Source organism: Vipera berus (assembly GCF_964194415.1).
Source record: "Vipera berus genome assembly, chromosome: 2".
Classification (NCBI taxonomy): Eukaryota; Metazoa; Chordata; class Lepidosauria; order Squamata; family Viperidae; genus Vipera; species Vipera berus.
Window position 1 is genome coordinate 230584993 of NC_138203.1, and position 21399 is coordinate 230606391.

At 38.9% G+C, this 21399-nt stretch overlaps 1 protein-coding gene across 1 annotated transcript in view; it reads right to left on the reverse strand.

Moving 5' to 3' along the window:
• The window catches only part of TKT (transketolase), a 33868-nt gene that overhangs the window by 1948 nt on the left and 10521 nt on the right, over window positions 1-21399 (reverse strand). Inside the window, exons 5-12 of the mRNA XM_081315905.1 lie at window positions 16833-17024; window positions 14888-15006; window positions 12203-12396; window positions 8438-8602; window positions 6007-6163; window positions 2686-2816; window positions 1314-1397; window positions 1077-1170 (exon numbers count right to left, since the gene is read on the reverse strand). Coding sequence (XP_081172031.1) covers window positions 1077-1170; window positions 1314-1397; window positions 2686-2816; window positions 6007-6163; window positions 8438-8602; window positions 12203-12396; window positions 14888-15006; window positions 16833-17024 — 1136 coding nt within the window. The remainder of the gene's footprint in view (window positions 1-1076; window positions 1171-1313; window positions 1398-2685; window positions 2817-6006; window positions 6164-8437; window positions 8603-12202; window positions 12397-14887; window positions 15007-16832; window positions 17025-21399) is intronic.

Below are 21399 nucleotides of genomic sequence, written 5' to 3' on the forward strand. Positions count from 1 at the left end.
TGTGAAAGAACAACTTTTTCCTGAAGTCAGATCAGTACCAGTCCTAATGATCTTCCACAGCTAATAAAAACAAAGCTTTTCCAGACAGCATTTGGGGGATGACAACACACCCACTTTATTAATGTCAAGTACTGTGGATTCCTGTATTGGCTTGTTTTTTTTTAAAAAAATGCTTTCCTAATACTATAGTTTGTAAACTCATTTAATTTGGATAGTGACATAGATTTTTCAATGTTGGCAAATGTCAAAATATTTAAATTTTGGCACCCTTCTACCGTGAACCCAATCTCCTATTCTTAAACAAGTTGTCTGCAAAAAAAGGTATAATGGTACCTGGTCTATGTTTCAAAATTTTTGTTATGTGTAGATTGAGAGTATTTGTCCTTATATATAAATGGCATAATGAGGACTGACTCTTTCAAATTTCCCAGTATGACATCATACAGCTTCAACAATTCTGATCTAACTGTGACTGCAGATCATGTGTTTTTATAGGTTTGCATACTCCAGGACATTGTTTCATGATTTTAGTCACAAATGGAGTGGTGCATGAAGCATTAATACAGTCTGCCACCCTGCTAAGCACGATGGCCTAAATTTGAAACAAAATGTTTACAATTTACAAATTGATGTTAAAAGGAAATACACTTATTAATATGAGTTCAATCATAGGATGGTGTAAAACAAACTTTCAAAAAATAGAAGGGAAAGAATGACATCACACAAATCTATTCTGCTAATAGTTAAGACTTGGGGACTTTTAATGCCACACAAGGTCTACAAATAGCTAAGGAGGAACCTGGATCTGAAGTCATTATCCAGATTCCAAGATAAACACTAATAATTGCATTACACTAGGTCTAGGACAACTTGCTATTTCCCTTTTTGCTTTAGAGACATCATATTTGGCTGCAAAAATGTGGATAACCACTAGATAGGAGCAAAGTCATTCAGAAAAAGTTTAACTCCTTGCTATCCTCTTGCATTCATCCATATAGCAGTCGTATTTTATAACTCTTTGTTTTCTATATGATGCCTGAAATTCAAAATTTTCCAAGATAGTTCACTATAGTCACCTTTTTTAAGTTGTTCTGCTGCAGCTATTGCTTCATGCAGAGTCACTCCTGCCCCAATGACAGTAACCTGGTCCTCCTTACTCTTGAGCACCACCTGACAAGAACAACATTGAAACTAAAATCAGATATATTGTATGTTTAGGTAATTTGTTGCAGAGATTGTTAGCGCTGCAATTAAAGACACAATAATGACATTCTTGTAGTTCATTTCTTTCAGTAACTTTTGAAATCACTCACCTTGGCTTGTCCAACTTGGAAGTCTTCACCACTGTCATAAATTACAGCATTTTCTGGGCGACTAGTTCTTATGAAGCATATGCCCTGTTTTTAAAATGAACACAGTGTGAACTTTAAAGCCAATTGCAAACTACGAATTTAACCCTCAAAATTAAAATTAAAAGCTAATTAAAATGGGGATACAATCGTGATTTTTCATTAAGTGTACTTCTTAGTTGTAATACTCTTATCTGAATCCATAGAAAAATTCACTTTCAGAAAAGACTCATATAGTCTTTTCAAATACAGATAGAGAATTTAAATTCAGAGGATCTCCAGGATTATCATACTGAACTCAAACATAAAAACTCAGTACCCTGAGAATATTCTTCAAGGAAATCTGTGCAGCCACTTAAAAAGAGATCTTATATAATTTACAATATATATATCAATATGGGGTTAACTGTTGCTATGGCATAAAAACTGCTACAATTGTTTAAAGAGTTGCTCCAAAATGAGATATAAATGAAAATGTGAAACGTTATGTTTTTATGCTATCCTTTTAAAAACACCTTAATGGTACGAGCACAACGGACCACAGCTTTATCCACACAAGAATTACATTCAGGGGATCACATCTCAGCTTAAGCAGATAGGATAGAATAAGCTTTTTCTCTGTCTCCTCCATCCTTTCACCCACTTCTCTTCTTGAAACACTAAAAAAAGTAGGACTTTTTCAATTAATCAGTCACCCTTGATGCCAAAACATGGAACCACCCAGGTTCTTGAACAAACTTCAAATTGTGTTGTACTAAGTGTGACATATAAACTAATTTCTCTGTTTAATTCAAAAACTTCCAGATTAATTACAATGAATCAAGAAGAGGAAATGGGTTGCTTCCAAATGAACAGAAGGATGCATTATAAAGAGAAGGAAATATCAAGTTAAGCTTATACAGAGATACTGCATATACATGCATTAGACAGATTGTTCTTGCATGATGAGAGTGATCTAAAGGTTCTCTGTAGTTAATGTACACAGGCTCAAATTCGTGAATAGGGTTGCTTCCAGGAAATGAAAACAATAGTAGCAAAGTTTTCCAAATACATTTTGACTGATTCCCAGTAATTGGCATCCAGAAGGCTGAACTCTTTTAACCTTCAAGAAGATGTTCAGCTGATATTCTGGCAGATTTAGTTTTCTTTTCAATCCATTAAAACGTAAACTCAGTAACTTTTCCTTACTGCTTAAAGAATTTTAAACAAGAATTTGTAATGGGTAGGAAAACCTCCAAAAGTTGCTTCCCCAGTTTTGGCAATACTGGTTGAGAGTGAGATTCAACGAAATGTTGTTCATACTTTCCTTAAAGAAAAGAAAGTAAGAGTGCCTGACCTTTCTATTTGCAGCCAATTCTACTGCCTTTTCAGTGGCTACAGCATCACTAGGATAAAATACAGTTGAATTAGGAATGGCTCGGAACAGGGATAGATCCTCCAGTCCCATCTGTGAAGGCCCATCTTCACCTAGAAAGAGAAAGTTCAAAGAAGATGTAACCTTAAAATTGAACAAATGCCTTTTTCTGTGTACTTCTTAAAACAAAAAAAAATTATCCAAAATAAATATAACACACTCACAGACCACCTTCCATCTTGTCCTTAAACTTGGAACCCTCTAAATAGCAAAGAAAGAAGATAGAGGTAAACTAAAAAGAAAGAAAACCTGGGTTAAAAAGTAAAATCAAGGATAAGGTAGCAGTAATAAAGCAAACATTGAAGCAAGCGCAGTGGTGAAAAAAAGGAAGTAAGAAGTAGCGTGTATATGAACATCATGCACACAAGCAAAGAATAAAATAAACATAATTGGAGTGAAGTATTAAGAAATCCATCAGAGCATCCCACTGAGATAATTTATAAAGTAAAGGTAAAGGTTCCCCCGCACATGCGTGCTAGTCGTTTCCGACTCTAGGGGCCGGTGCTCATCTCCATTTCAAAGCCGAAGAGCCAGCGCTTGTCCGAGGACGTCTCCGTGGTCATGTGGCTGGCATGACTAGACGCCAAAGGCGCACAGAACGCTGTTACCTTCCCACCGTAGTGGTCCCTATTTTTCTACTTGCATTTTTACCTGCTTTCGAACTGCTAGGTTGGCAGAAGCTGGGACGAGTAACAGGCGCTCACTCTGTTACGCGGCACTCGGGATTCAACCCGCCAAACTGCCGACCTTCTGATCGACAAGCTCAGCGTCCTAACCCACTGAGCCACCGCGTCCCTTGAGATAATTTATAGGAAACATCAAAATCAAAGCAAAATTGACATATTAGACAGAATTGGCTCTCAAATCAACAAGTAAAATCTTGCTATGTATATACATAGCAAGAAATGACACAGTCTCTTCATATGCCATTTCCCTCCAGGGAGATCATTTTGAAAAGTTAATCTATGATTTGGTTGCTGTTGAAGAAATTAAGAATAAATCTTGGCAAGGTTTCCCCCCCCCCCCTCATTTTCCACTTGATTAAATTACTTAGTAACACTGCTTGTTTCTTTAAGATGCCATAGGAGATTTAAACAAGCAAGTGCCACTTTCTATATACAGTAAAAATTTATATCAAAAATGAATAGTTATTCAGTGAATGGAAAGTCACTGTTGTCTATTGAGAAAACTCCACAATTGTTCTTCATCTGCAGGGTTTAAAAATCACAAAGACAAGAGGTTTTTCTTAGCTTTGAAGTTTGAGATTATATTTCTGAAATAAATATGGTTTCCTATGTGGAAAATTTAACTAGTTGGAAATGTTGAAACCATTACAGGAATAAATACTTTGCACAAGCTACAGAGGATCTGTGCTGTTCAAAATTATTTTGAGATGAGGCTGAAACTGGTTGGCTGACCGAGTTTGTCAGATACAACAAAATGATGTTATCTAAACAACATAAAATGAAAAGGGTGTTTTCAAAATCTCAACTTGCTGTTTCATTTTTCTTGGGTACAGTCAGTCTTTCCCACATATTAAAACAATGGTAAAACGGTCAGAAACTAAACAGTACTACCAGCACCAGCTGGAACATTTTTCAATACAATTACGAACTCCAGCACACGGTTCGTAATTCATGCGTGGGTGGCTTATGGGGAAACAAGTCTAAAAGATGTCATTTTAAAAGGGGGACTTCAGGCAAAGGGTTACACAAGCCATCAATTCTCCAAGTCTTTCTTCCAAAGAGTAGGAGCCCTTCAGATACATACATAATCTTGAGATGCAGCAGTGTGAGTGGAAACATTCAGTGTGCTGCTACTTTAAGGCACTGTCCTTAATTCAAGGCAAAAGAAAGAAGAAAAAGCCAAGCATGCAGATGTTCTCCATCTTGCTCCAGACAGGTTTTTTTTAAAAAATACTGCTAATGTAAGAGCCAGTGCCTTTCACAGAGTGAGATGTAGATGTTCTGTAGAAGTAGATTCCACAGAACACATGCTCTGCTTGGGAACTAGGCAACCTTGGCTCTTTTATGACTTGTGGACTTCAACTCCCAGAATTCCTGAGTCAGCATAGCTGGGAGTTGAAGTCCATGAGTCATAAAAGAGCCAAGGTTGCCTACCCCTGTCCTAGAGCTTTGTCTGACCCATAAAGGGTAACAGTTATAATCACAAAGCCTTCTATTTAGCAGAGTTGGCCTTCGGGCAATGGAGATGGATGTCTGGGGATTTAGCACCATATTGACTGGGGCATTTGTTTTTTTCTATAAGGCAGCTTTTCCCAATTACCAAATGTGTGGATTTCAAATCCCAGAATTCCCAATTACTGCTGGAAATTCAGGAAGACAAAGATCATACTTCCTGAGCATGCACAGATTAGGGAAAGCTGCTTTAGAACTTCAGTGAAATTAGATTGCTAGAACAAACATAATATGGCCCTTAACGATATTTGTTATTGGAAGGAAATAGGGGCTGTGTGTAGTGGATTTGCTCTTTAAAAGACACTCATTAATTATTTTTCAAAACTTGAAAAGTGATTAAAAAACGATAATTATTCTGTGGGTGTGGTAAAATCTGGCATTAAGTTGCAGATTACCTTCCTAAGGAGGTAAGAGGTAAGATGTAAGAGGCAGATCAGCCTGAAGTCCTTACTATACAGTACAGTCTGCTAAGACTAATGTCAGGCACAAGAAACCAAGAACAACTCCATAAATTGCTCAGAATAATTTCTTTATTGCCATTCATCCATAGACAGGAATCTTGCCGGACTAAAGCACATTCTACATCAGCAGTCTCCAATCTTTCTGGCTCAGTGGACCGGCTGCTACAGTGGCGGGGAAAAGAGGGGATGGTTTTGTGTGTGTGTGTGTGTGTGTGCCACTTTCACAAATACAGCTTTGCGAGCATATCCACACCCCCACCATTTCTGCGGCCCAGCTCCGAACGGCATTGTTCTGTGGACCGGGGGTCAGGGACCCCTGCTCTACATAGCTGTTACATATATGCTGTGAAGGTTTAGGGAGTATCCCTCCTGGACCTCTTCCTGCATACCAAGGACTCAAGGTGGGGAACAATCTCTCCCTCTTGCAACTCGATGTCAGATTGCACCACACTGGGTTTGGCATGTTTACCAAGATGCTCTCAAGTGTGTTCACTTTTTAGAAATAGGTATGTAAATGCAATAACTCTTAGTTCCTTGGAGGACTACAAACAGTCTGGTGAAAAAAATATATATAAGATACTTACCAATGGATACGCCACAGTGAGATCCACAAAGATTAATGTTGCTCTCAGAAATGGCTGCCATACGTATCTGATCATAGGCCCTGGTGAAAAATGTGGCAAAGGTGCTAGCAAAGACAATGTTTCTGTCACGGCAGGCACAACCAACTGCAACGCTCACCTGCAAAATGGAGAACGAAAATAACTAAAGTCATCCTGGCACTTGACATGTTTTGAGAAATGCTCAGTCTTTAGATTGTTACGTTGATGTCCTGCTGTTTCCTGAAAAAAACATGGAGGTGTCTAGAGGCTGTTTCTCCTTATCGATTTCATTCTTAAGGTAAGCCCATTAGATAGATTAGGCTAAGACACAGGTTGCTGTGCTTTAGGGATGAGTGAGGCGTTAATCTCAGGACTCCATATCTTCTGCACCAATGTAACATTTTTAAGATTAAAATTAACACGAGAAGAGCCATTTCATTTTTCTGTTAAACTAATTAATACAAGAGAGAGGGCTTTTTCTATAGTGATTCCATTCCTACAAATTCCTTGTCAGGCCCCATCACTTCCAGCTTTTTTTTTAAAAAAAAAAACCCTCCAAAGAATGATCAACATTGTCACACCTCCTCAACGGGACTTACTATTCTATCCTGGATTTTCACTTGTAATCAAAGGGGGGGGGGCGCCTTTGGGGAAAAAATATTGTAAAAAGACAGTTTTGTTTATTACGATTCATTTCATCATACCTTTGAAGTACCTTATTGAAAGAACAACTACTATGCAAAATAAAAAGAAAGGGAAAAAAGAATGTAGTAGTAGAAACAACATAACATTTGGCCTAGATTTAATATTATGGTGGGATTTTCTGCCAATAAAAACATTTTCACTGAGGTATAAACAGAAGGTTTCAAACTGAGTTCTGTGAGAGAACTTTCTCTTTATAAGCAGCAACCCCAAACTACTGTGGAAATAGCCTAATTAAAGAAGATGATCTCCACTTCTAAGAACATCAATTGCTCCAAATAACGAACTTTTTTTTTCCATATCTCTGTCAGCCTAACATTTAAAAAATAAGTATGGTAAATGTAATCAAAACAATTTAACTTCATACACTTTTGAATAATGAAATTGGTGTGCAACAGAGGAAATGACGGATCCTTTGGCTTTGAGAAATTCACCAGTCTTTAGCACAATATGTAGTGATCCATACAATGAATTAATAGAAAGTAATATTTCATTATTCTGGACTATGATAGAGGTGTTCCTGTTCTGATTGATATCTCAGAATTGTTGCTTTGGGGGAAAAAATAAAGGAAAGAGTTCTGTATACATTGAACTGAGGTTCTGGAAGAAAAGTGGATTTAGATTAAATTAAACGGAAATATCTGCTGTTCCCATCTATTCCTATCCAGCGGCTGTAACTTACAGAACCCCAGCTTAGCTATGACCTTCTCCTTCCATGTTTAATTTCTTTCTCATCACTATCAGGCATTGTCAAAGTTTGGATGAAGGAAACTTCATGCCCATGTCCATACTTATTGTCTCTGCAGCCAAAGCTGTTTTTCCTATTTTAATTTTGTTTACATAAGATGCTTTAACTTGGTTGAAATAAATGTGGCTGCTGAACAACAAACAACAGCTTAAGGTCCATGCAATCTGGGAACTAGTAAAAAAGTGATAGATTATCCAAGGCTTGAGGGAAGGGAAACATGCTGTAAAAAAAGGATGGGAGGGAAACAGAAGATAAGAAGGGGAGAATGTGAGAATTATAATATTAGGAAATATGTGACCCATCTGTTAGGACTTTAAACCAGGTTCATCACTGTTTGCTATACTGCATCTCTCAATTCCAGATATTTCTGAAAGGGGATCATTTTTATGTATTTAGAGAATTTATCTGACCGTCCACTCACTTTCAAAGACTCTAGGTGGCTTAAGGTAAAGGTAAAGGTTCCCCCGCACAGGCGTGCTAGTCGTTTCCGACTCTAGGGGCCGGTGCTCATCTCCGTTTCAAAGCCGAAGAGCCAGCGCTTGTCCGAGGACGTCTCCGTGGTCATGTGGCCGGCATGACTAGACGCCAAAGGCGCACGGAACGCTGTTACCTTCCCACCGTAGTGGTCCCTATTTTTCTACTTGCATTTTTACGTGCTTTTGAACTGCTAGGTTGGCAGAAGCTGGGACGAGTAACAGGCGCTCACTCTGTTACATGGCACTCGGGATTTGACCCGCCAAACTGCCGACCTTCTGATTGACAAGCTCAGCGTCCTAACCCATTGAGCCACCGCGTCCCTTCCTAGGTGGCTTACAAACCATAAAAAAACCCAATGTAAAAGGAGTTAAAACAATACACCGCCCACCACATATCATGACAAAGATACAGTAATGATGGTGGTTAGCACTAACAAATCAATTTATTTTGTTCATGTCACAATCTATATGCAGCACAAGAACATACCATGTTTTGCTCAGCAATGTAACACTCAATGAAACGGCTGGGATGTTCCTTTTTGAACAGCTCAGAGAAAGTAGAATTCTTCGTGTCTCCATCCAAAGCAACCACACGGTTGCAGGCATGGCCTAGTTTGGCAAGAGCCACACCATAAGCTTTGCGGGTTGCAAACTGCGAAGCAAACAAAGATGAACCATTTTAAAATACTCCATATTCTTGAAAATCAAATATTTTAGCGATTAAAAAAAATCCAAATGATCACTATTTCCCTGAGCAGTTTAGAAAGAAACTCTGAAGTATTTTTTTTTCACGTTACAGAATAGGAAGGTCTACTACAGGTTTCTTCTGCAGCCAAAGATGGAGAAGCTCTATACAGTCGGTAAAAACAAGACCAGGAGCTGACTGTGGCTCAGACCATGAGCTTCTCCTTGCAAAGTTTAGGCTTAAACTGAAGAAAGTAGGGAAAAGCACTAGGCCAGTCAGGTATGAATTAAATCATATCCCTGTTGAATATACAGTAGAGGTGACAAATAGATTTAAGGAATTAGATCTGATAGACAGAGTGCCTGAAGAACTATGGACAGAGGTTCGCGACATTGTACAACAGGTAGCAACCAAAACTATCCCAAAGAAAAAGAAATGCAAGAAAGCAAAATGGCTGTCTGAGGAAGCTTTGCAAATAGCTGAGGAAAGGAGGGAAGCGAAAGGCAAGGGAGAAAAACATAGATATGCCCAATTGAATGCAGAATTCCAGAGAATAGCTAGAAGAGATAAGAATGCCTTCTTAAATGAACAGTGCAAAGAAATAGAAGAAAACAATAGAATAGGGAGGACCAGAGATCTTTTCAAGACAATTGGAGAGATGAAGGGAACGTTTCATGCAAAAATGGGCATGATAAAGGACCAAAATGGCAGGGACCTAACAGAGGCAGAAGAGATTAAGAAGAGGTGGCAAAATTACACAGAAGAACTATACAAGAATGAGCTTAACGTCCCAGATAATCACAATGATGTGGTCACTGACCTCGAGCCAGACATCCTAGAATGTGAGGTGAAGTGGGCCTTAGAAAAGCTGAGCAACAACAAAGCTAGTGGAGGTGACAGTATTCCAGCTGAGCTATTCAAAATCTTAAAAGACAGTGCAGTAAAAGTGCTACACTCAATTTGCCAGCAAATTTGGAAAACTCAACAGTGGCCACAGGATTGGAAAAGATCAGTTTACATTCCAATTCCAAAGAAAGGCAGTGCCAAAGAATGTTCAAACTATCGCACCATTGCACTCATTTCTCATGCTAGTAAAGTCATGCTTAAAATCCTACAAGCTAGACTTCAGCAGTATGTGGATCGAGAACTACCAGAAGTACAGGCAGGATTTCGAAGAGGCAGAGGAACTAGAGATCAAATTGCCAACATACGCTGGATCATGGAGAAAGCTAGGGAGTTCCAGAAAAACATCTACTTCTGCTTCATTGACTATGCTAAAGCCTTTGATTGTGTGGATCATAACAAACTCTGGCAAGTTCTTAAAGAGATGGGAGTACCAGACCATCTTATTTGTCTCTTGAGAAACCTATATGCGGGTCAAGAAGCAACAGTGAGAACTGGACACGGAACCACTGATTGGTTCAAAATTGGGAAAGGAGTCCGGCAAGGCTGTATACTGTCGCCCTGCCTATTTAACTTATATGCAGAGCACATCATGAGAAAGGCAGGGCTAGATGAATCAAAAGTTGGAATTAAGATTGCCGGAAGAAATATCAACAACCTAAGATACGCAGATGATACCACTCTAATGGCAGAAAGTGAAGAAGAACTAAAGAGCCTCTTGTTGCGGGTGAAGAAGGAGAGTGCAAAACTTGGGTTGAAACTTAACATTAAGAAAACCAAGATCATGGCAACTGGCCCTCTCAATTCCTGGCAAATAGATGGGGAAGAAATGGAGGTAGTGACAGATTTTGTTTTCCTGGGCTCCAAGATCACTGCAGATGGGGACTGTAGCCAAGAAATTAAAAGACGCTTGCTCCTGGGGAGGAAAGCCATGGCAAATCTAGACAGCACACTAAAAAGCAGAGACATCACCCTGTCAACAAAAGTGCGTATAGTCAAGGCTATGGTCTTCCCAGTTGCAATGTATGGCAGTGAAAGTTGGACCATAAGAAAGGCTGAGCGCCAAAGAATTGAGGCCTTTGAACTATGGTGCTGGAGAAGACTCCTGCGAGTCCCTTGGACTGCAAGGCGATCAAACCGGTCAGTCCTAGAGGAGATCAATCCTGACTGCTCTTTAGAAGGCCAGATCCTGAAGCTAAAACTCAAATACTTTGGCCACCTAATGAGAAGGAAGGACTCACTGGAGAAGAGCCTAATGCTGGGAAAGATCGAGGGCAATAGAAGAAGGGGACGACAGAGAATGAGGTGGCTGGATGGAGTCACTGAAGCAGTAGGCGTGAGCTTAAATGGACTCCAGAAGATGGTAGAAGACAGGAAGGCCTGGAGGAATGTTGTCCATAGGGTCGCGATGGGTCGGACACGACTTCGCAGCTAACAACTACAGGTTTCTATGGCACTGATTTTAGGAAGCTTTTCAAATATTTAGCATTTGGTGACCCCAAATATATTCTGGCATGTCTAGGCAATATCTACAAAATTGTTTTGAAAATTTCATATCCTTGTGATATGTATTCTCATAAAATTATTTCTATGCCTCTAATTAGAGGCATGGCTCAATGAGGCATGATATTCTGCTTACAAGCAGCACGCTATTTCATAAAAGCACTGATTAAAAAAAATTGAGGCAGGATTAATCTGCCTTAAGTGGCTGATCCATGTCACTGGTATAATACACAAAGGAGACACACTCAATGATAAAGTACCAATTTATTCCAATGTTGCAGCCGCCCATCTAGTATACTCTCTCCTGCAGAGATTCTCTATTATTTCTAACCTTTATTGTTTTGGGGACAGCTGGCACATTTCCAAACAAAGCAATGGACTGCAGCAACCTTCATGCTGATGTTCAAAGAATGTCTACGAGCTCTATGAGAGGAGCCAGAGAGCTCTTGGACACATCGTGCTGGGACCTTCTCAACTCAGCAATAACAATTGAAGGAGACTATTGGGGCACATATTATTTTATCAACCACAATAAGATTCCTGAGATCCAAAAATGACAAACTAGTATTTGAATTTTATTAGGATACAGCCTTTCAAATCCTTATACATTTCCACTTTTATTAACACTTGGGATGGTAGTTAGGCAACCTCTTGCATGAACTTCTCACTAAATTTATTCATGGATGATTTGGGCATTTTTCAGACTTTTTTTACATAAATATTGACCAGAGAGGATCTCACTTAATTATCCTAAGCACACTCTACTACTCATTATTTGTGAAATCTATGAGGTTTCCATTTGGGTTATCTTGCAGGGGCCTTACTCTTGAATTCTGGACTGGCCATTTAACAAGAAAGGAGAATAATTATCAGGGGAAAAATATTTGTTTTAAAAAATTCTTGCCTGGCCCCATCAGAGTAACTCTTGTTGTTCTGGATAGGTAATTATGCTACTATAAAAAAATCAATTAGAACAGCATCTCCTGAGGAAAAGCTTCTGAAAGCATTCCAGAATATTCTACAAGATTATAAACTATTGAATGAACACCATTTATTCTCATAATCTATCCTCCATAAACCAAGCAGTCTTTGGAAAAGAACCCCCTTTTTGCTCTCCTGAATGTCTATTGTTATTAATAATATTTGAAAACATCATAGTACCTTATTTCCTATCTTGTAGTTTGGTGGAGATGGCATCTTGACATTTTTAATATTAACAGCTGGTGCATTATCTTGTGGAAGAGTTGGAGAAAGCTTTTTCTTGTTCTGGATTTTGCCATTAATCTCCTCAATGATTTGCTCAGCCATGTCTTTTGGAAGAGGTTTGCCATGCCAGTTTTCCTTATCTTCAACCCCTGTAGAATTATTATACAGATTTTGAGCCATTCTCTGCCATAGCTAGTTCATTGTTGTAATTGAAATGCTTTGCCGCTGGATAAACCATTCTCCAATCCCAAATACATTTTCTCATTCTCCTTATACCTCAAAGTATATTCTTTATGTAATGAGTTTCTGCAGCTCATCCCATCATTTTTACTTCCTGCAAGTCTTGACTCCATGAACAAGGATGGGCCATACTAATTAATTTAGTCAGCGTATCAGTAATCTTAACAGAATGAATGATATTCTAGATATTTTATAAGTAAGGAACTGAATAGGCAGGCAAGAATTCTTCAAATTCTTCAATTAAATATTCATGTGCAAGCATGAAACATTTCTGTCAATGCTGCTAACATCGGATGTTCTTGCTTTGACAACAGATGAAAATGCAGCCGTTTTCTCTATGCTTTTATAATTAGTTGGTGCTGGGAGGGGGGATTGGGATGAGAGTTCAGTTAGTCAAACAGCCTTGGTGGAGCAGTGGGCTAATGCCTCCTTAAGTAACACCAGCTGCCTGCAATTAGTGCAGGTTCGCATCCCACCAGGCTCAAGGTTGACTCAGCCTTCCATCCTTCCGAGGTAGGTAAAATGAGGACCCAGATTGTTGGGGGCAATTAAGCTGACTTTGTAATAATGCCGCTTGGGTGTGTGTGTGAAAGCCCTAATAAGCAGGCATATACATAGAATGAAGGCTACTGCTAAGCTTGTAAGCCGCCCTGAGTCTTCGGAGAAGGGCGGGATATAAATGGAATTAAAATAAAAAAAATAAAAAAAATAATAATAACTCTGCCGTGGGAATCCAAGGACAAATTGGGTCCATCAAAGTGTGAGTTAGCATCTGGAGGCGCTCATTCTTACAGCCTTTTAGATGTTAATGCTTGGGTCATTGAGTGCATCGTAGGTCTATCCGCTCCCTGCCCTCCTGTAATTAATTGCATATATCCTGATTCGGCTGTGAATACACACACACACACACACACACAAACACACATGCATATTCCTGGTACATGGGAATATGGAAGTCAACATTTTCATATACTAGTTAACTGTTCTCTTTTCCTCATCCTTGGATTGATTCTAAATTGTAATTTTATTCATCTTTTAAATAAATAATAGTAAATAGTATAATAATAGTAGAATTCTTGTCATTTTTGTAACGTACTTTAGCATTTCTAGCAAAAATATTGTCCAAAACCACTTAAAATATTTATTCTATTTTAGCTTACTCCAATAAATTGGTGAGATATTCAAGCATTGTGGCAATTTTATGTTGACAGCGTAATACCTACAGTAAACGGTTTTGAGCTACAGGTTCAACTACAGCTAAGGTTCAATGGAAAATACAAATAGTGAGTGTTCAGTTAAAATGTTCCGATACCAGCCCTCATGAGACAATATGTAGCTTCAATAAAGATTTGAATAAAAAAAAACTCCAAAACCAAAGCAAACAACTCTGGCACTATAGCTTCATTAAAATAATCCTTCATTAAAATAACCCATTCCAAAGGATGATTCATATAAGTGTTAATATTTGGTTTAAAAAATTGTATAATAAGATCATCGATCAAATTTGGCTACCAGAGTTAGTGCTGGGCTTATGATCATAATTGGGACCAGAACTTCCATTCTAAGTTGTTGCAGTCATAAGACAATCATCAGTGACCAGGTCTGATTTGATGAGCATTTTTACTATAGTTGTAAGTGAATTCAAGTTGAGTGTGATTCTAAGTGCAATTTCAGCTTAATCAATGGCAGTTTTTATCACTTCCCCCCCCCAGTACCTGCAAAAAAGTAACAAATTGTGGTCATGTGACTGCAGGACACTACAACCAGTAGTAAATGCAAGCTGGCTGCCAAGCACCCAAATTACAATCACGTGACCATGGTGGGCTGAGGATCATAAGTTCAAATTTAAATCATAACTGACTTTTTTGGAGGCCACCATTAATTCAAAGCATTGTTAAGCGAATGGCCGTAAATTGAGGGACTACCGGTACAGATATGCTCACAATACACAGACTTCAGTGAAAAAGTGCTTTCTCCCCATTCCCTTGATGGCCACATGTATATAAAATTTCTACAAAATGTTCACCAAACTGTTCAGGAAGATTTGTAGGAATTACAGAAGGAAACCGCCTATTTCTTGTTTGGTTGATTGAACCCTTTTCATTGGAGGGAAACAACTCAGATTGATTTACAACAAACTATAATTAAAAAGTATAAATTCCTGATTTAAATCTCACATTTACCTTGAACTTAAATATATTGCTTAAGACCCTTATCTGGTCTAGGGGGAACATTGTAATCCACAAAAAATGTTTTACAACATAAGATTCACAAAGTGCTCTAAACACACAAGAATGTATGGAATTACTTATTATGATTAACTTCTTATTAAATCAAACAAAATTGTAATCCTTAAATAGTGGTTGCAGCTGTTCTGAGGAGCCTGAGGCTTGGAATTACCTGCTATTCCTTTGCCTTTGAAGGTCTTGGCAATAATTGCAGTTGGCTGGTGTTTCGTCTGACCAAAAGCTTTGCACAGTTCCTCCACACTGTGCCCATCCACAATGATTGCGTGCCAGCTAGAAGGCAAACAAATCAATTAGCTTTCCAGAAATTTTTATTTATTTTTTTTATTTTAATTCCATTTATATCCCGCCCTTCTCCGAAGACTCAGGGCGGCTTAATACCAGCTAGCCAAAGAAACACTTTGAAATACGATACCTATTGACATGGCTTGTTAAGTATAAAGATATAAACGTGCATATTTATACATACAAAACATATGTACGGATTTCTGTTTGATGGGATTGTTATGAGGTTCAAAATAATCAAATTCCAAAGAATCATTTTAGACATATCAAAGGCCTTAAATTACCTTGGCATTCATGGATGAAGAGTATTGATTTGTTGTTGCCTTGTTTCATAAAAATCAACAAACAAAACTAACATGGATCTTGGGCCTGCCATCATCAACGAAGTACATTTAGAGCAAAAGCCCGTTTGAATTTATTGCTCAAACTAAAGAACCATAGTTACCCAGGGTCCCTAGCTCCACTACTCAAAGTTTATAAGGCTAAGGTTACAACAATGCTCTTGTATGGAGCAGAAATTTGGGGTCTTTATTCAACCACAGCTTTAGAACGAACACAGTCCCAGCATCTGAGATGCATTTTGGGTGTAGATCCAAGAAGATCTGCTGCAGCAGTTAGAGCTGAATTGGGAATTCATACAATTCAGCCTTGGTGGAGCAGTGGGCTAATGCCTCCTTAAGTAACACCAGCTGCCTGCAATTAGTGCAGGTTCGCATCCCACCAGGCTCAAGGTTGACTCAGCCTTCCATCCTTCCGAGGTAGGTAAAATGAGGACCCAGATTGTTGGGGGCAATAAGCTGACTTTGTAATAATGCCGCTTGTGTGTGTGTGTGTGAAAGCCCTAATAAGCAGGCATATACATAGAATGAAGGCTACTGCTAAGCTTGTAAGCCGCCCTGAGTCTTCGGAGAAGGGCGGGATATAAATGGAATTAAAATAAAAAATAAAAAAAAATTATCTAAAATTAGAGCTTATAACTAACATGGGATAAGAAAAAGTGAATCTTTTTCTCAATTCCTTCACTTACAAAATATTCAGAGGATAAAAAGCAAAGCAGGAGCACTGGACCTGCTCTGGGTGCACATGACCCAGCTAACCACAATAAATTTTGTTTTATAATTTAATTTAATTATGGGACTTGTATGCCGCCCTATCTCCCGAAGGACTCAGGGCGGCTAACAACAATAAAACAACAATAAAAACAATGAATACAAATATTAAAAGAGATTAAATTTTACAAAGCCCCACAAAAAACCAATAAAAATTAAAACAAAATTAAAACCCCCGTCATCAGTCCAGGTCGGCCAGTTGGAAAAGGTATGTCTTTAGGTCGCGACGAAAGGACCGCAGATCTGGGGCCGTCCGAAGTTCTCGGGGGAGCTGATTCCAAAGGGCAGGCGCCCCGACAGAGAAGGCCCTCCCCCTGGGGGTCGCCAGCCGACATTGTCTGGCCGACGGCACCCTGAGGAGACCCTCCCTGTGTGAGCGCACAGGGCGATGGGAAGTTGTTCCTGGCAGCAGACGGTCCTGTAAATATCCCGGGCCTAAGCCAATAAATGTGCCAATACTGTAAAATGCAACAGGAAGACATGACTGTCAACAGTTAAGACAGTCAGATAAAATACCATCCTTACCATACCTTTCAGATTCAACAAACCACTAATAACCCCATGAAATATTTAAGAATTTTTATCAGCATTTATTTCATTTTATTTCCAAGATCATTCTGGTATTCATTAATCTGTATCTAATTATCAGCCCAAATACAGATTTTTAAAAAGTACAGCGCATTAAAGTATTATAAGACCACGTACCCAAAGGATTCACAACGTTTCTGGTAGATTTCTACATTATGCTGCAGAGGAGCAGGATCACTTTGTCCCAACCGGTTAATATCAAGAATAGCAGTCAAATTATCCAGTTTGTAGAATCCAGCAAAGGCCATTGCTTCCCAAACTGAGCCTTCAGACAACTCTCCATCTCCAAGCATACAATATACTCGATAGCTGTATATAAAAGAAAAGACAGGGTGACGCTATTTAGCCTCCTAAATTACTGAAAGGTGGAATAGAAGAGCTCAGCCAACAGGATAGAAAGCTAGAAGTCTTAACCTATGGGAGAACGAAGGAGAAATTTCATGACAGTGAGAAAAATTAGCCAGTAGAACAGCTTGCCACTGGAAGTTGTGGGTTCTCCATCATTGGAGGTTTATAAGAAGAGATTGGACAGCCACTTGTCTGGAATGGTACAGGATCACCTGCTGGAGCAGGGTATTAGATTAGACGACCTTCAAGGTCCCTTCCAACTCTGTTATATTGTTGCTGTTATTTTTCTCCTGCTGTAGGGTAAGACCTGCATAGTTCTGGCTGCCACCACCTATCATCCAGGGATGACTCACCTCCAGTGGTGGGATTCAGCCGGTTCGCACCACTTTGGCAGAACTGGTAGCTAATTTTTTGTTGCCCAGGCCCAGAATGGACTTGCGGAAGCGGCACCCACACAGAGAACCGTTTGTTCACATATTTGAATCCCACCACTGCTCACCTCATATCCCTCCTCAACCCTGGTTTGTGTCAGAGTTACTTCTATAATGCAGGGTAGCTTAGTGTTATGAAGCTGGAATACCTGTTCTTTCTTCTTAGAAGGCTGATAAATACCCATTTACCAAAAAAGGAAAAATACAAAAAGTAAATGCAATGGTTTGGTTAAATCACAAAATTGTGCTTATCCGCTACAAATAATAATAAAAAAACTTGCTCAGACTGCATGTAAACTTGCAATAAACTTGTTTAATTATTTAAAAACTACTCTGGGTCTCTGGTCTTACCAAGCAAGTGCATAATAGAAATAATCCAGTTTACAAATAATTTTAACTCTATAACATAAACCTATAGTTTACAGCCTTATACCAATTCAGTAAATTCCAAAGAATGTTTTTTTAGTGCTTAATCCATCTTAGACAAACTATGTAAACATCATTCCACTTTTCCTGTCTCCTTTGGGAAGGGCTACTAAATCTGGACCGCAATAATTATATGGAAGCAAAGAAATGGAGAAAAACCTACAAAATTCTCCCTCTAATCTGGTGGCCATCTGGAGTTTGACAGGCAAGGAGTTGCTAGTAGCTTTCGTTTGGGGGAAATATGCTCTTGTGACAAAGTCAGCCTTGAGCAAGCTCATTTGAGCAGAAATCTATTCAAACATTCTTGCATATAGTTTGTCTAACTAACAGTTACAGTCAAAAGAAGATTGTTTGGGAAGGAGAGAGGAATCATAGAAGAAGAGAAGAAAGAAATGCCATTAATCAGAAGGTGTTCTCATACAAATGCATACAGGCACATACAATGCTTAGAGCTAGTTTGATGTAGTTCTTAAGGTGCTGGCCTTAACAACCAGGAGACTGTGAATTCTAGCCCTGCCTTAGGCATGAAAACCAGCTGAGTGACTTTTGAGCCAGTCACTCTTCTCTGTCCAACCCACCTCACAGGGTTGTTGTTGAGGGAAAAATAGGAGAAAGGAGTATTAGGTATATTCACTGCCCTGAGTTATTTATAAAAATAATACAAGTGGGATAAATATCTAATAAATTAATACACAGTACTGGGAGTTATGACAGCATATAGGTGTTGAACCAGGAAAGGGGATAACAGTAGTCTAATCTCAGCTGCAGATGCGCAGTGGGTGACTTTCAGCCCAAACTACTTCACAGGGTTGTTGTAGGAGAAAATGGGAGAATCTTTTCTTCATGAATTCCAATATGAAAGGCAGGATATAATTCAAACAAATGACGTAAGGAAGCAAACAATACATTGCATTTATATAGCAAACGCCCAGTTAGGTTAAGATTTTGATGTTTGTTCATTGAACTGAAAAGGACTTGCATAGAGAGCTAAAAGGCTCATTCACCTTTCTATTATATAGAATGTTACCATTATCTGCAATCTTAGAAATAACTCTAAAAGAGGAAGTGGATTGTGAAAGGAAACATCACTATCAATCATAAGTAGAACTTCATTCATTCAATTTCATGCAATTTAGGCAAGTGGGAAATAAAATTACCTGGCTTTATCGAATACATTGCATTTATATAGCAAATGCCCAGTTAGGTTAAGGATCCCTAATGATGAATGATTCAAACAAGTTGCCCCATGAGGTCATTTATTTGAATTCAGTTCTGCCCAGGGATTATTGAGAACTAAATTCAAGCCCTCCTAGGATAGCTAACATTAATATTTTTCTTTCTTTTCTTTCTCCCCTTGCAGTGCTGCAGTTAAACAGCCCTGAGCACTTGTGAAGAAATGAAGTAAGAGCATCAAGAAATAATCAGAAATATGAATTATTCCTCACTTACAACCCCATCTTAAAATATCCAGGGATGTTTAAAGAGAGGTTATGATATATTAATGTCAAATAGTGAAGAAAATCTTAGGAAATAAGGAATTCTAGCCATAATTCTAAAGCTTGGCTGCCTTTTAAAGCACCATCACTGTGACTCAGCAAAACGATTGATAAACTGTAGCTCTTCCTTGCAGAACAAGCACAGCTTATTTCCTCATTTCAATATGGCAAACTGTATTTGCCCAGTATTTCCACATAACAAGGAAATGACATCTTTAATTTCACTCCCTCCAAAGCAAATACAATGCTAATTGCTTGTAGTTGATTTTAACAAGCTACAGCTTCCCATGAGCATTCTTTCCATTCAAAGAATGGTTTAATTTTTTCCTCCTTATTGTCATTCAAATGAAAGTCCCTCTCAGCTATGGGAAGAAGCACCACCCTTCTTAACCAAAGAAGCACAACCCTTCTTAACCAGCTAAAACTTCCTCTCTTCTGGGACCACGATGCAAAAAATAAAAATAAAAATCACAAGACTCCACTCAATTTATCATTAAGAAATCAGGAATGAAGGAAGATCACAACTAGACAGTGGGCTGCCCTAGAGAGAATCCAGGGTTAGGGTGTCCAGCAGTCAGAAGAGCAGGTAGAGGGCATAACTAGTGAGAGGATGTCCACATAGCTTCTTAGTAGACATCAGAGTGACCACTTGGGGAATGCTATTAGAAAGGATGTCAGGGATGAAAGTTGAGAGAAGCTAGAGGGATTGAGGTGGCTGCAGACTGGGAGAAGGATAACAGTAGTGACAGCCCCAGGAAATATTAGAAGTGAGGTGGGCATTACAATGGAAGAGTTATAGGAAATTTGGTTTCAACCTTCTTTTCTGGCTTCCCAGACACAGCCCAGGTTCTAGATGCAGAGTCACTGAAAGCTTTAGGTTGAAGTTAGAACTACTGTACGTAGAGAAACCTGCATTCTATCTATTGTTGTGGATGGGTTTAAACATCCCCTGAATAAGCGGATGAACTATCTGGAGTTTCTACACAGCTCCTGCTAAGGCAGCAGGTAGAGGCTGTGATCAGGAAAAACTTCAGCCATCCCGTCAGGTTTGCCAGTTGCAACTTTTCCTGGACCAAGAAGTAGTCACAACAGTGATTGACGTGCTTGTCACCTGGAGGAATTAGACCTCTGCAATTCGTTCTGCCCAATATCTGTCCTTAAAGAGGACCTGGGAACTACAGTTGGCACAAAATGCTGTTGCCTGCCTACCTGCTCACTGCTGCTAATCAGTTTAGTAAAGTAACACCTACACTTTGGATACATTATTAGTTGCAAGTTGACTTTCGGGCCTAATTGGTGTTTACAAAACCTATTAGTTGAAACTGTCTGCTCCGAAAGCAATCCGCCCAGCCAGTACATTGCAACGAGGACAGGTAGCACTGTAGGAGTCTTAGAGAATCATCTAAGTGGCACTCCTCTTACTTTGCAACAGCTTGCCTCCCCCAGTTCAGATGGCCTCCACCCTGTTAAAAATTAGGATATTTGTAAGGGCACTGCTTTTTTGCTGGATCATTGGGTGGAATATTCCACTGCTAGGTGGCTAGCAGTGGTAGGACTTTTTTATATAATTGCAAGCTGCCAAGAATCTGGAGAATAGAAGCCATACAATTGACTACAATACATTATGATGCTATTATAAATATAATATAGTACATATTTTATTATGATAATATAAAATATTAATTATTCTGTTGGCTAACATAAGTACTGTAAAGGATGACTCTGAACTCCCAACAATATGTGCAAAATGTTGCATGGCTGCAGTATTTGTTTAATTCATTTGTTGTATTAATAAATATTACTCATGTACAATAAAGCAATTATCAGCCTGACTTCAAAGGAAAAAGGAAATGCTTTTCAAAAGCTTTGAAGGTAATAGCCTGTAATATTTTGGGTTGGGAAGAAATACTCCCTCCAGGTTTGTCTTTTAATACAGCAAAGGGTTTTGTTTACTTAGCATGAATCATCTCCACCTTTATTACA